Genomic DNA, 13,061 nt, shown 5'->3' with positions numbered 1-13,061 from the left:
CACCTCCTGTGGAATTTACTGTTCCAACAGACTGTTTTCCACATTTTTAGTGGGTTTTTTAGGAAACAAAGTCCCTGGAAGGCGGAGGGGTGTCTGCACCACCATCCTGGTGTGACTCCCCCCACCCTGGCCCCTGGCACAGGTGACAAGGGGACAGAGTCGGTGCCATGGGCTGTGTTTGTCCATTGGAGATGCCTCCACCACAGGGGTGGCTCCAGGTGTCCCACAGGGGTTGTTCCAGGTGGCCTTCAGGTGTCCAGCAGGTCCCACACGTCCGGGTGGGCCCCATCCCGTGGGAGGCGGCTCCTGGAATCCTGGAGTGTGGCCAGAGCTGGGCAGTGCCGCAGGAGGAGTGCACAGAGCTCACGGTGCCCCTGCTCTGCTGCCTGAGAAGGCACTCGTGTGATCCCAACAGGGACAGAGAGACAACCCCCCCGGGCCACCCACCCACCTTGGGTGAGAAAGAGCACTGCCTTGAGGGGGAGAGGGGACCCCAGGGCCTCCACCTTCTGCAGGTGGAACACTCCTGTGTCCCCCAACCACCTTGTGCAGGTCATGCCATGGGAGGGGAGACCCTGGGCCCCCACCCACTTTATGTGAGAGAAGGGACCCCCTGTATCGCCCCCCACCTTGTGCAGGGGTTCTCCCTCGGTGCAACCCCTAGGTTGTGCAGGAGATCCCTCCCCTCGTGTCCCCCCGCTGACCTTGTGCAGTGCCAGGGACAGGGGGACCCTCTTTGCCCCTCTCCCACCCTGTGCAAGAGGTCTCTCCATCCTGTAATCCCTCCACCTTGTTCAGTGCCAAGGACAGAGGGTCCCTCCATGCCCCCCTACCTTGTGTAGGGGGGTCCGCCCGTCGCCGTCGGTGGCCGCGGGGTCGGCCCCGTGCTGGAGCAGGAGGCGGCTCACGGCGAGGTGGCCGCAATAGCAGGCGCGGTGCAGGGGGGTGGCCCCGCCGGGGGTCCGGGCGTCGCAGGGAGCCCCCCGCTCCAGCAGCATCCGACATACCCCCAGGTGCCCGTTTCGGCTGGCGTAGTGCTGGGGATGGAGGGGGGAAGAGAGTGGGCAGGTGGGCCGGGATCCCCGGGCCCCCCATACCGGGGTGCCCGCGAGGTTGACCCCCGGGACCCCCTCGTGCCCACCGTACCAGGGGCCGTGTGCCCCCCCAGGTAGTGCCCCCCCCCCGAACTCCCCAGCCGTGTACCCCCCAGGACCGTCAGAGCCCCGTACCAGTGCCGTGTACCCCGCCCGGTCGGGCTCTCCGGGGTCCTCGCGCCGCTCCAGCAGCCGCAGCAGCCGCGGCTCGTCTCCGTCCCGCGCGGCCGCCCAGATCCCTGCGGGCAGCGGGGCCAAGTCAGGCCGGGACCGACCTACGGGGCTGCCCTGGGACCACCGGTACCGGGTACCCCTGCCCAGAGCCCCCCCGTACGCTCCCGGTAACGGCACCTCCACCCATCCCGCCGGCACCCCCGGAGCCCCACGGACCCCGCTCGAAGTCCATCTCGGCCAGGCTCTGGTGTACGCTGGGAACGGCCACCGGCCCCGGGCAGCAAGAACCGGGCATCGCGCCCTGCCCCGGGCAGTACGGACCGGGCGGGGAGCGGCGACCCCCGGCCATGTCCCCGGGGGCACCGGAGGGACCTGGGGACTGCTGGGCCGAAGACGAAGAGTGACGAAAGGGCCGAAGATGACGGCAAAGGACGAAGTAACACGGAAAGGGACGAGGGAAAACGGAAAGGACCGAAGATGACGGCAAAGGACGAAGTAACACGGAAAGGGACGAGGGAAAACGGAAAGGACCGAAGATGACGGCAAAGGACGAAGTAACACGGAAAGGGACGAGGGAAAACGGAAAGGACCGAAGATGACGGCAAAGGACGAAGTAACACGGAAAGGGCCGAATGCAGCCCAGCGGCCCCGCCCCCGAGGCAAAGGCCCCCTCCCCCGCAGTGCCCCGCAGCCGCCGCCAGAGGGCGCCCGCGCCCGCCCTGTGCTGAGCAACCACTTCCGCCCCCGCGGGGCCTCCAAGCTCCCTGTTATGGAAGGTCCGCTTCTCCCCCCTCCGTGGGGGACCCAGGGGTCACCCCCTCCGCGCTATGGGGGCCTAAGGACCACCCGCACACACTTATGAGGTCCCCAGGCTTCTGTCCCAGCTGTGAGGTCCCCAAGCTTCACCCCCCCACTCAGCAATTGGGATCTCAAGAGTCCCTCTCCCCAGTTATGGGAGTGTCAGGGCTCCCGGGGTCCCAAGTGTCACCCCTTCCTACTTTAGTTGGCACAGGAATCACCCAACACACACTTAGGAGGTTCCCAGACCTCTCCCCTCCTGGCTCTGTGATCCCAAACCCCATCCTCCCCTCAGTCCTCACCCTCCCACCCCAGGGGGCTCAGGGACCCCCAGCCCCACTTCCCACGCCCTGGTGCCACCCCTGGCCCCGTTCCCAAGCCCCTAATTCCCCCCCGCCCCAGCTCCTCATCATCCTGGTTCTGCTTCCGTCTGGTTTCCCAGCAGAGCCTCCCCGGGGACCCCCCCGCGCTGACTCCCCCGCATCCGGGGAGGGGGGGCACGGGCAGCCCCGGCCCCCCCGCCTGGGAACGACACCACGATGCCCTTTTATAGCCCTTTTATGAGCCTTTTTCCATGAACTCAGCAACCGGGGGGGGGGGCCCTGCATCCCCCCCAGCACCAGCCACGGCCCCTGTGGGTGTCACTTTTCAGAGAATCCATATTTTCAACTCCTTTTATTATTAATATAAAAATACTCACGTATTTACAGCAAATAAATATATTTCGGTAACAAATAAATTACACGGGGGGGTTATACAAAAGGGGCGGGGTCCGTGCAAGGGGGGCAGGCGGAGGATTGGGAGGTGATGTACAGCCAGGGTTGGGGGGGAAGCAGAGCCCTGGGAGGTGGGACAGTGGGGTGGGGGCAATAGAAAAGTTCTCAGGAAGAAAAACTCGATCGGTTCAGAAATCAGCCCAAAAAACATCCTGGGGCCACCGGGGCATGGGCCCAGGGGAGGCGGGGTCCCCAAGGTCTGTCCCTCGTGGGGGACATGGTACTGAAGGCGGGGGCGGTGACCAGGGGCAGCTCCGGGGCCCAAGATGGGCACTGGGACCCCAAATGTGACAACCCGAGGTGGGTGTCAGGGTGACACTTCTGTCACCAAGATGGTATCAGGATAGGAATCCCATTGCCAGGGCAGGTACCAGGTGACAATCCTGTCCCCAAGGCAGTTACGGACTTCAGGGTGACACTCCTGTCCCCAAAGGTGGGTGCCAGTGCCCCAAATGTATGATATAGTTCTGGTGCCAGTGCCCCAAGGCGGGTGGTGCCACTGGGGTGCCAGTCCTGTTCCCAAAGCAGGTACTGGTGCCCTAAATGTGACACAGGGCCAGAGCCACAGTCCCAAGACAGGTGGCAATCCTGTCCCCAAGGTGGGGGACTGGCATCAGGGTGACACTCCTGTCCCCAAGGTGGGTGCCAGTGCCAGTGTGTCAGTTCCTAACACAGGTACTGGCACTGGGCTGATAATCCTGTCCCCAAGGTGGGTGCTGGTACCAGGGTGACAATCCTGTCCCCAAAATGGGTACCAGGGTGGCAACCCTGTCCCCAAGGCAAGTACCTGTGCCAATATATCAGTTCCCAAGGTGGGTACTGGCACTGAGGCGACAATCCTGTCCCCAGGGCAGGTGCCAGCACCCACCCCCCAGCCCCAAACTGGGTGCCGGTGCCAGTCCCTAGGCCAGGGTGCCCACCCTAGGGTCTGGGGTGGGGCCCTGAGGTAGGTGGTGCCACTCCCTCCAGCTCAGACTGATGACTCCTCGGGGTTGGAGTCAGGTAGGGGCTGGCGCTGCTGCAGCTTCCGCCGCAGCTCCTCAGCCAGGTCAGCACAGGGTGGGCGTTCCTCGGCGCCCAGCGCCAACCGGATGTACCCGTTGGACGAGGAGCCACGCAGGGGGCCCAGGTGGATGCGGGTGGGCGAGTGCAGGGGCTGCCCAGGGATGGCAGCGGGCGGCGAGGTGGCGGTGCCAGGGCCGCCATTGCGACAGGTGGCGTGGCCAGGCACAATTTTCAGGGACCCGTCTGAGTAGTAATAGCTGGAGGGGTCCCAGAGCTTCTCGTCCGAGTCGGAGGTGGCGCTGGACACAAAGCGGGGGCTGGGCGGTTCCTTGGGCAGCTCAATGGGGTACACCAGGGTGCTCTCGATGGCCTTGGTGCCCTTGCCCAGCTCCTCACGCAGGCGCCGCCACAGCGAGAGTACGGCAAGCAGCAGTACGAGGCACAGGGCACCCAGGCACACAGCCAGCACCCACACCACGCCCAGGCTCTCCAGCGGCGCCCGTGCCTCTAGTGGCACCCTGGGCCCCGCCAGCACAGCCACCCGGTACTCCTGGGCACCCAGGGGGGCCCCCTGCTCCTCAGCCAGGCAACGGTATGTGCCACTGTGCTGGGCACCGGCGCCCGGCACCACCAGTGCCCGCAGCCGTGTGTCGCTCAGCACCAGCGCCTGCTCGGCCGGCAGCGCACGACCCTCGAACGTCCACTGCGCCCGCGCCAGGTTGGAGCCCAGGCGGCACGTCAGCACCAGGTCGGTGCCTGCCACCACCGTCACGTTCTTGGGGGTGAGTGGCCCTGTAAGGAGAGAGGGGGGTCAGGAGGAAGAGGGGGGAAGAGGAATGGGGGACCCATGTGGCTCACGGCGGGCTCACCTTGTTTGGCTGCCTGAGGGATGGAGCAGGCACTAGTGTCGGAACTCAGGACGTCCTGCACCAGGTGGGACCTTGTGGGAGGAGGGAGTGCAGTGAGGGGGGGTCCTTGTAGGGTGTCGCCCCCTTCCAGGGGAGCCCCATACCCACAGAATATCCTGAGTTGGGAAGGACCCACAAGGATGAGTCCAGCTCCTGGCTCTGCACAGGACACCCCCAGAAGTCCCCCCCAGTCCCCAAATCCCAACACCTGAGAGCACTGCCTAAACATTCTCCAACTTCTAAAATTATGGAATATTGGAAGGGACCCACAAGGATCATCCAGTCCAACACCTGGCCCTGCACAGGACACCCCAAAATCCACCCTGTCCCTGACAGCGTTGTCCAAACACTCCTTGAGCTCTGGCAGCCTTGGGGCCGTGACCACTGCCCTGGGGAGCCTGTTCAGTGCCCAACCGCCATCTAGCGTAAGAGCCTTTTCCCAGTATCTGACCTAAACCTCCCCTGGCACAGTTCCAGCTGTTCCAGGGTCCTGTCACTGATCACAGAGATGGAGCTGCCCCTCCAATTCCTCCCATGAGAAAGTTTTGGATGAGAGATCCCCCAGCCCATCCTGTACCCATTCTGCCCATCAATCCAGACACAGGCGCTGCCATTCCGGCTCCAGGCGCAGTAGGGATCCCGTGCCAGGACACAGTCAGTACACGACTGGTACCGCCCACAGTCGGCCAGGGGTAGCTGGGCCACCTGGAAACGGGAGCCGGCGAAGAGCAGCTTCTGCGAGGGCAGGGAAAAGGGCTGAGGTGACCCCACTCCGAGGTGCCCCCATGGTGCCACCCCTGGGTTGAGGTGACCCCACCTGAGGTGTCCCCACAGTGCCACACCTGGGCTGAGATGACCCTGCCCCAAGGTGCCCCACGGTGCCACCCCTGGCCCTGCAGCCCCACTCACCTTCCTCCCAGCCAGCACCAGGCTCTCCACAGGCTGTGCCGGCTCGAACACCTGTAGCTCCTCCACCAGGTGGATGGAAGTGCCCAAATCCAGTGCCTTGTGCACCCACCCATTGCCTGTGAGCAGGGCAGGTGCTCAGGGCTGTGCCATAGCATGGACCGTCCCCTCTGTGCCCTCCCATCTGCCCCAGGTACCTGTGCCAATGAAAAGCACTTCATAGATGGTGCCATCCAGCCCAGCCACACGATCCACAACCAGTTGGGTGAAATTGGAGTCCTTCTTGAGCAACAGTGGGCGCCCGCGCTGCGGCCGCACTGGCTCGTCCATCAGTGGGTGCTTCTTGGCAAAGTTCAGGGTGTTGTCGGGCAGCTCCAGGGAGCTGGCAAAGCCGTTCTGCCGGTGCCAGTCTGTGATGCACTGCAGGGAGGGCACAGGGGCACTGTCAGGAGCGGGAGGGATCCCAAACCCTCTTAGGAGGGCACTGATGGCCCTCAGCCACATGGATGGATCCCACCCCTCCGCCCCAGTCCCCAGTGCCCACTCACCGCTCCGGGCCTGGGGCTGGGCACCTCATCTGAGTAGCGGCCCCACCTCTGCGCCTGCTCCCGGTATTCTTTGTAGGGCCCCTCAAATGCCTTCTTCACCTCCAGGATGTGGTACCGGCAGATGGCCGAGACATCCACGTCCCCCCTGCAGGCACAGGAGGGTTTGGGGCAGGAACCCCCCACTTCTGGGGATCCCTGGCATGCCACACTCCCCCGAACTCACCAGTGGGCCTGGAACACCCCAAAGAAGGTGGTTTCCTGCCACTCAGCCCCAGGCAGGGTGAACACGGCCTGGAGCCGGTTGAAGTGGAGCTGCTGCTCCGGGGCTGAACACACCAAACGGGCCTTCAAGAATGTCGTCCACTTCTTCTGGAGCGTCCGGGCACCGCCCACATCCCCCTGTGCACAGGGAAAAGGCCACAGTCACTGCATGGCACAGCCACCACGGTGACACCAAACTGGTTACAAAGGGTTTGTGCAGGATGGGGGAAGGTGTTGGACAATTAACTTCAGCACAACAGTATTTGATCAGTGATTAATGCTCTCGTGCCAGCTATTGCTGCCTTATTTGCTTATATCAGTGATTAGTCTGAAAATGTCTTTGTTTTGGGAACAAGGGTTGTGTGTCAGAGCAAAAACTAATTAGAGAAGGGGCACAATGACCTGACCATGTATTTGAGAAAGAGAAGAGATTCATCAGAAGATCCAGAACCATCAAAGGGAAAACTGGGGAATGGGATGTTCCCAAACGACCACCAAAGACCCTCAAAAGACCCTTACTCATATCCAAATAAATCCATGGAAATAATTAGCAGATTATTCAGGAAACATAATGAATGTGTCACACAACCCGTCCCCTGCTGTAGTGGGTGCTGGGGGTGCATTTGGGTGCACCCAACAAAGGAACATCAGCTTTCCAACCCAGCAAAACGCTTGGAGAGTTCCTATCCCGATTTTTGGTGTCCCTGTGGTGTCCCCTCCGTACCTTGCACACCCTGGCCACCCGGGCCACCACCTGCTCAGCGTAGCAGTCGTACTCCACCGCGCGCTCGCTGAAGAAGAAATACACCTTGTCGTCATCGCCAGTGCTGCTGCCTGAGCTCTCCTGCACAAACGCCGAGGCCACGAAGTGGGGCTCTGGGGAAACATGAGGTGAGACCATGTGAGGGTGGGGGAGTCACAGAATTTGCTCAGTTGGAAGAGACCCACAAGGATCATCGAGTCCAACTTCTGGCCCTGCACAGGCCCATTCCAAAGAGTCACACCCTGTGCCCCAGAGTATCATCCAAATGCTCCTTGAGCTCTGGTAGCCTTGGTGCTGTGTCCACGGCCTGGGGGAGCCTGTTCAGTGTCCAATCACCCTCTGGGGAAAGAACCTCTTTCTAATATCCAACCTAAACCTCCCCTGACACAACTTCAGGCCATTTCCTGGGGTCCTGTCCCTGGTTCCCACAGAGCAGAGCTCAGCACCTGCCCCTCCTCTGCCCCTCCCCAGGAAGCTGTAACTGCAGTGAGGTCTCCCCTCCATCTTCTCTTCTCCAGCTGAACAGACCAAATGCCCTTAGTATCCTCACATGGTTTCCCCTCAAGGCCTTTCTCCATCTTCGTTGCCTCCTTTGGACACTCTCTAATGGCTCAATATCTTCTTTATAATTGTGGTACCCCAAACTGCCTCAATATTGCAGGTGAGGCCATCACTGGTCAGAGCCGAGTGGGACAATCCCCTCCCTCGCCTGGCCAGCAATGCTGGGCCTGATGTCCCCAGGACGTGGTTGACCCCACTGTCCCTGTGTGTCCCCCATCCCTACCATTGAGCCAGGAGGTGAGATACTCCGTCTTCATAGAGTAGTGCGGGCCCAGGTTGCGCAAGATGACAGGCTCCGTGCCCAGGAAGTTGTTGAAGGTGGCTGAGTAGAGCTCCCCATCTGTGAGGGAGGAGTTTTAAGGGGGTGGGGGGCACAGTGGGCACCCCTCTGAGCCCAGCAGGTGCCCAGTGGTGCCACTTACCCACGATGAGGCCAGTGTGCCCCTTGGTGGGGTCGTAGGGACACTTCCCTTTGCCGTCCTCAAATGCCACTTGGTCCAGGGTGAAGCCAGACAGTTCCTGGGGAGCACAGGAGTGGGTGGGGGTCCCGACCCCCTGCTCGGTTCATGTCACCCAATGCCCAAACATTAATATCATATCATCGGCACAGGGATATGACGCCAGATGAACCTCCTGGGCACAGTGACACCCCTGGATGACCCTTCTGTGGACAGGGACATCCCAACAATACTCCAAGGGCACAGAATACACCCCCAATCTTCCCCCCGCATGAGCACAAGACACTCCCCTGCCCACGAGGAAGTGAATATCACCCCTGTGGACTGGGACACGCCCCAGATGGCCCTTCTGGGGACGCCAGAGGACATGCCAACAACACTCCAAGGGCATAGGAGACCCTCCCCAAACCCACCTCATGGGCAAAAGACACCCCCCGGCCTACAGGGGCACCCCTGAATGCCACCCCTGGGGATAGGGACACCCCTCAGTGATGCTCTTGGGCCTCATCCTGGGGTACAGGGGGGCACTGGGGCCCCACCAGATGTTGGGCCCCCCCACTCACGATGTAGGTGCACTTGGGCTGGAAGGCGTAGGTGCCGCAGGCGTAGAGGTGGGAGCTGTTGTAGCTCTGCAGGAACCGCACATAGTTGAAGCAGTCGGTCTGAGGGGGTGACAGAGGGAACATTAATGGGGTGTCCACAAAGGGGGAGGCATCCCAGGGTGCCCCAAGCCCCCCCACTGCACCCACAGCACCCACCTGGTTGTTCTTGCCCTTCTGTACACACTCAGCCTTCTTCTCCACCGGGGCTTCCCAGGAGATCTGGGGGCACACAACGTGTGAGGGGGGTAGAACCTCCCCCCAAAACCTCCCCTCGTTCTGGGGGTTCCGGGGCCTCACCGCTGCCTTCAGCTCCACAGTGCCGGTGGCCAGGGCGAACAGGGCCTCCCGAGCCCCCACGTAGAGCAGCCCCTCAGCCTCGTCCAGTGTCAGCGTCAGGTAGTGCGAGACCCCTCCGTGGGAGAAGCGCTTGGCTGCGTCCTGCAGCTCTGTGGGGACACAGGACACCAGGTTGGGACCCCCCAGCCCTGCAGGAACCCCACCCCAGACGGGTGCACCCACAGAACTCTCCCCAACACCAGAACCCCCGCTGACTTTCAGGGATCCCCACCCTCGGTGGGTGCACCTGTAGAACCACCATCCCCCACCAGAACCCCCCCAGAGCCTGCCATCCCTGTAGGGACCCCCTGCCCTGGGTGGGTGCACCCACTGCCCCCCACTACCACCAGAAGCTCCCCAGAGCCCCCCAACCCTGTAGAGACCACCTGCCCCGGGTGGGTGCACCCACAAAACCCCCTTCACCCAGCAGAACCCCCCCAGAGCCCCCTGGCCCCACGGCACACAAAGGGCTCTTTGTCACCCGCGCGGGCGGCGCTCGGCGAACACAGTGGCCTTTGCAGAACCCTGCAGTCCTCGGCCCCCCTCGTGCCCCCCAGCCACCCCTGGGCCCTGCAGAAAGGGCCCATTGATGGGGCAGCGCCAGGGCCCCTGGGTGGCGACGTCGATGTTGGGATGGCACGGCACGGGGGAGGCACGGGGACGGCACGGGGACACGGCAGAAGGGTGGGGATCCTGAGTGTGGGGAGAGGGGACAGGGGATGGGGTCTGCATGGGGACAGTGGCATGGTAGAAAGGTGGGGGTCTCAGGAGTGGGAACAAGGAACACAGCAAAGGGGACAGAAGTCACAGACATGGGGACAGCGGACACAGCACAGGGACACTGGCACAGAACAGGAATAGAGGACACAAGGCACTGTCACCCCACGAGGACAGGGGAATGGGGCACAACACAGGGACACATGGCATGGCAAAGGGACAGGGACATTGGAGCTGGCACAGCATGGGGACAGGGACACAGGGCGTGGCAGATGGGGACACAGGGTGATGGCACAGCACAGGGACACAGTGTGCTGGGATGGGAAAAGGATGGAATCTCAGGATGCTGGCAGGGCAGGGGAACATAGAAGGGATGGGACAATGGACATGGCACAGGGCTGGAGACAGGGGACATGACAAAGGAATGGTACAAGGGACATAGAAGAAGAATGGGACACAGCACAGGCCTGGGGAACCCCAGGCACTGGCACAGCACCAGGACACAGAGCAGTCTCTGCATGTTCCTCCTCTTCTCCCACAGACTCCCAATTTTGGGAACACCCACCCGGGGGGGTCCCACAATGCTGACAAGCTTTGGGAGGATGAGCGAAAGCCTCATGCCTGAACCCCCACCGTGTCACCCGCTGTCAGCAAGGGACAGAATCAACACTCTCAGCTGCTGTGCCTCAGTTTCCCCCTTCCCCTCCCTCCCTGAGCCCCCCAGGGTGTCCCTCAGTACTCACCGGCATAGGGTACAGTTCTCCGGGGCACAGCGCTCCACGAGGCCCCCGGGGCAGTGACAGCAGTGGCAGCAGCAGTGGTGGTGAGGGCTAGCAGAGAGGCAACGGCCAGCAGCCGGCCAGGGGCCATGGCGCTGGGGCAGGGGGTACACCGGGGGTCCCTGGGGGGAGACACGGCCATGCCAGGGCCCCGTCAGGGCCACAGGGCAGCAGCGTCACGCGGGCAGCATGGGGACAAGGCAGCATTGAGGGAAGGGTGTCACGAGGACCCCCCACGCCCTTGGGGGGGTCCCCGACTCTGATCCCCCGCCGCCACAGCCCCTCCTCCGGCTGTGACAAGACTCAGGAAACTCGTCCGGTCCGCTCCCCCCCTCCCCACCCCACGTCCTGCCCGGGACCCCCCCAGCCCTGTCCTGGGGGTGCCCCCACAGTGCCCCCCCCTCGCACTCCAGGCCGGGCAGGATGCGGCGGCCGGGAATTGTTCTGCCCTGCCCGGCGGGAAGCAGGAAGTCGGGGGGGTCTGGGAGGGCCCCTGCTCTGCCTGGGAAGGATTTCCGGGAGGGTGGGGGGCCAGGAACGGGCGTGGGAATGGGGGATCCCCCGGTGGAGCAGAGGGTTAAGGGTGCCACGGGCACAGCTGGGGTGCAGTAGGCAAAGATGGGCTGCCATGGGCAAAGATGGGGTGTCATGAGCACAGTCAGGGTGCTACAGGCAAAGCTGGGGTGCCACGGGCACAGTTGAGGTGCTGCGGGCAGGGACGGGGTGTAATGACCATGGACAGGGTGCCATGGGCAAAGATGGGTCCTACGGGCAAAGATGGGATGCCCTGCGCAGGGCCAGGCCATGGGCACAGTCGGGATGCCACAGGCAAAGCTCGGGTGCCACAGGAATGCCCAGGGTGCTGTGGGCACCTGTGCTGTGTGTGTTGGGGGGCCATGGGCAACTCTGGGGTGCCATGAGCACAGCTGGGGTGCCACAAGTACAGTCAGGGTGCAACAGGCAAAACTGGAATGCCATAGGAAAAGATGAGGTGCAACAGGTATGGCCACAGTAGCATGGGCATGGACAGAGTGCAACAAGCTAATCTGGGGTGCCAGGGACACAGCTGGGGTACAACGCGCAAAGCTGGGGTGCCACAGGCACATCTGGGGTACAACAGGCTTAGTCCTGGAGGCAAAAGCACAGTAAATAAGCCACAGGCCACAGTCATGGCCAGGGTGCCACATGCGCAGCTGGGGTGCCATGGGCAAAATTGTGGTGCCTTGAGTATGGTCAGGGTGCTATGGGCAAAGTTGGGGTGCCACAGGCATGGCTGCGTTCAACAGGCAAATCTGAGGTGCCCTGGTCATGGCCAGGGTGCCATGGGCACAGCTGGGGTGCCACACGCACAGTCAGGGTGCAACAGGCAAAGCCAGGGTGCTGAGTGGGGACAGGCACCATCAGAGTGCAATAGGCAGGACAGGGTCCCCAGTTTTGGTGCTGTATGCCTGGTGATCCCACAGAGGGTCTGGGGTCCCATGACCCCACAGCGGTGCCATCCTAGGTGGGTTACCATCTTGGGTGGGGGGGCCCTGTGGCAGTGCCAACCCAAAGGGTTCCCACAATGGTCCCATCCCAGCGGGGTCCCCACGACGGTGCCACGTGGGGGGTCCTATTCCAGATTGAGGGGGTCCCTATTTGCAGTGCCAGCCACGACGCTCCCATCCCGGGGTTCCCCACGGCACCCGCGGGTGGGGGCTCCTCCTGTGCACTGGTTGCCGGTACCGGGCGGGGGAGGGAGGTCCCGTTGCACCGACGGCTCCCGGCAGTGGGGACGTCCCCGTTACCGACGAGGAGTCCCAGACCCCCAACGAGCGGGGGGAGCCGGTGCCGATGGCCGGTACCGGGCGGAACAAGCGCCTCCCCTCCTCCCCCGCCCCCGCGGCTCCGCCACAACAATACCGGGGCGGGGCGGGGCGGGGGGGCCGGGTCGGCGGGGAGGGCCTGCACTCACCTCGGGGCGCGGCGGCGGCTCCGGGAGGTCCAGGGGGCGGCGGGAGCGGCCGTGAGGGGCAGGGGGCCCAGGGGGTTCCGGGGGGCGCGGGAGGCGGTGGCGGCTGCGAGGGGCGGTGAAGTGGGGGCAGGGACGGCCCGGGGGGGCCCGGCCGAGGCAGGAGCGGCCGTGAGGGGCGGTGAGGCGGGGGAGGGACGGCCCGGGGGGGCCCGGCTGAGGCGGGAGCGGCCGTGAGGGGCGGCGGCGGGTGCGCGCCGCGCGGCTCCGCGGGGACACGCCCCCGCAGTGACGTCACTTGCGGAGCCCCGCGGAGGGGGCGCGGGTCGGGTCGGGTCGGGTCGGGTCAGATCGAAGCGCTCGGGTGGGATCGGAACCGCTCGGCTCAGATCGGATCAGAACCAGTTGGGCAGTATTGGAACCA

General features: G+C 63.5%; 2 protein-coding genes across 3 annotated transcripts; both read right to left on the bottom strand.

Moving 5' to 3' along the window:
- Positions 1 to 1,928, bottom strand: ANKRD39 (ankyrin repeat domain 39). Of its 2 annotated transcripts, none has more exons than XM_050325720.1 (4): positions 1,485 to 1,928; positions 1,230 to 1,333; positions 834 to 1,037; positions 1 to 314 (listed from the first exon to the last, which is right to left on the bottom strand). In XM_050325720.1, exons 1-4 carry the CDS (start codon positions 1,615 to 1,617, stop codon positions 249 to 251), a joined length of 507 nt encoding a protein of 168 aa, XP_050181677.1. In that variant the 5' UTR covers positions 1,618 to 1,928; the 3' UTR covers positions 1 to 248. The 2 variants fall into 2 exon arrangements, with proteins under 2 accessions (XP_050181677.1, XP_050181676.1); XM_050325719.1 differs by having other exon boundaries at positions 1 to 386; positions 1,485 to 1,927.
- A 792-nt stretch (positions 1,929 to 2,720) lies between these two features.
- SEMA4C (semaphorin 4C) lies at positions 2,721 to 12,790 on the bottom strand. Its single transcript, XM_050325717.1, has 15 exons — positions 12,641 to 12,790; positions 10,651 to 10,808; positions 9,152 to 9,300; positions 9,011 to 9,073; positions 8,816 to 8,914; positions 8,217 to 8,313; positions 8,018 to 8,134; positions 7,195 to 7,346; positions 6,433 to 6,608; positions 6,210 to 6,354; positions 5,859 to 6,081; positions 5,665 to 5,780; positions 5,333 to 5,490; positions 4,717 to 4,787; positions 2,721 to 4,639 (listed from the first exon to the last, which is right to left on the bottom strand). The coding sequence occupies exons 2-15, from the start codon at positions 10,775 to 10,777 to the stop codon at positions 3,813 to 3,815; spliced, it is 2,520 nt and encodes an 839-aa protein (XP_050181674.1). The 5' UTR covers positions 10,778 to 10,808; positions 12,641 to 12,790; the 3' UTR covers positions 2,721 to 3,812.
- Positions 12,791 to 13,061: the final 271 nt, after the last annotated feature.

This window comes from Myiozetetes cayanensis, unplaced genomic scaffold, assembly GCF_022539395.1.
Source record: "Myiozetetes cayanensis isolate MyiCay16 unplaced genomic scaffold, myiCay2020 scf30, whole genome shotgun sequence".
NCBI lineage: Eukaryota > Metazoa > Chordata > Aves > Passeriformes > Tyrannidae > Myiozetetes > Myiozetetes cayanensis.
Note: the sequence above shows the minus strand (reverse complement) of the source record. Positions and strands in the feature narration are given on the sequence as shown.

Excerpts from the sequence above, each read along its gene's own strand:
- ANKRD39 (XM_050325719.1), bottom strand. The coding sequence starts at position 1,617 with ATGGCCGGGGGTCGCCGCTCCCCGCCCGGTCCGTACTGCCCGGGGCAG. Across the intron at positions 1,334-1,484 it reads CGAGATGGACTTCGAGCGGG|GGATCTGGGCGGCCGCGCGG; the intron begins GTCCGTGGGGCT and ends CGCTGCCCGCAG. Across the intron at positions 1,038-1,229 it reads GGGCGGGGTACACGGCACTG|CACTACGCCAGCCGAAACGG; the intron begins GTACGGGGCTCT and ends CTCCATCCCCAG.
- SEMA4C (XM_050325717.1), bottom strand. The coding sequence starts at position 10,777 with ATGGCCCCTGGCCGGCTGCTGGCCGTTGCCTCTCTGCTAGCCCTCACC. Across the intron at positions 8,135-8,216 it reads GCACACTGGCCTCATCGTGG|ATGGGGAGCTCTACTCAGCC; the intron begins GTAAGTGGCACC and ends CCTCCCTCACAG. Across the intron at positions 6,355-6,432 it reads GGGGTGTTCCAGGCCCACTG|GGGGGACGTGGATGTCTCGG; the intron begins GTGAGTTCGGGG and ends CTGTGCCTGCAG.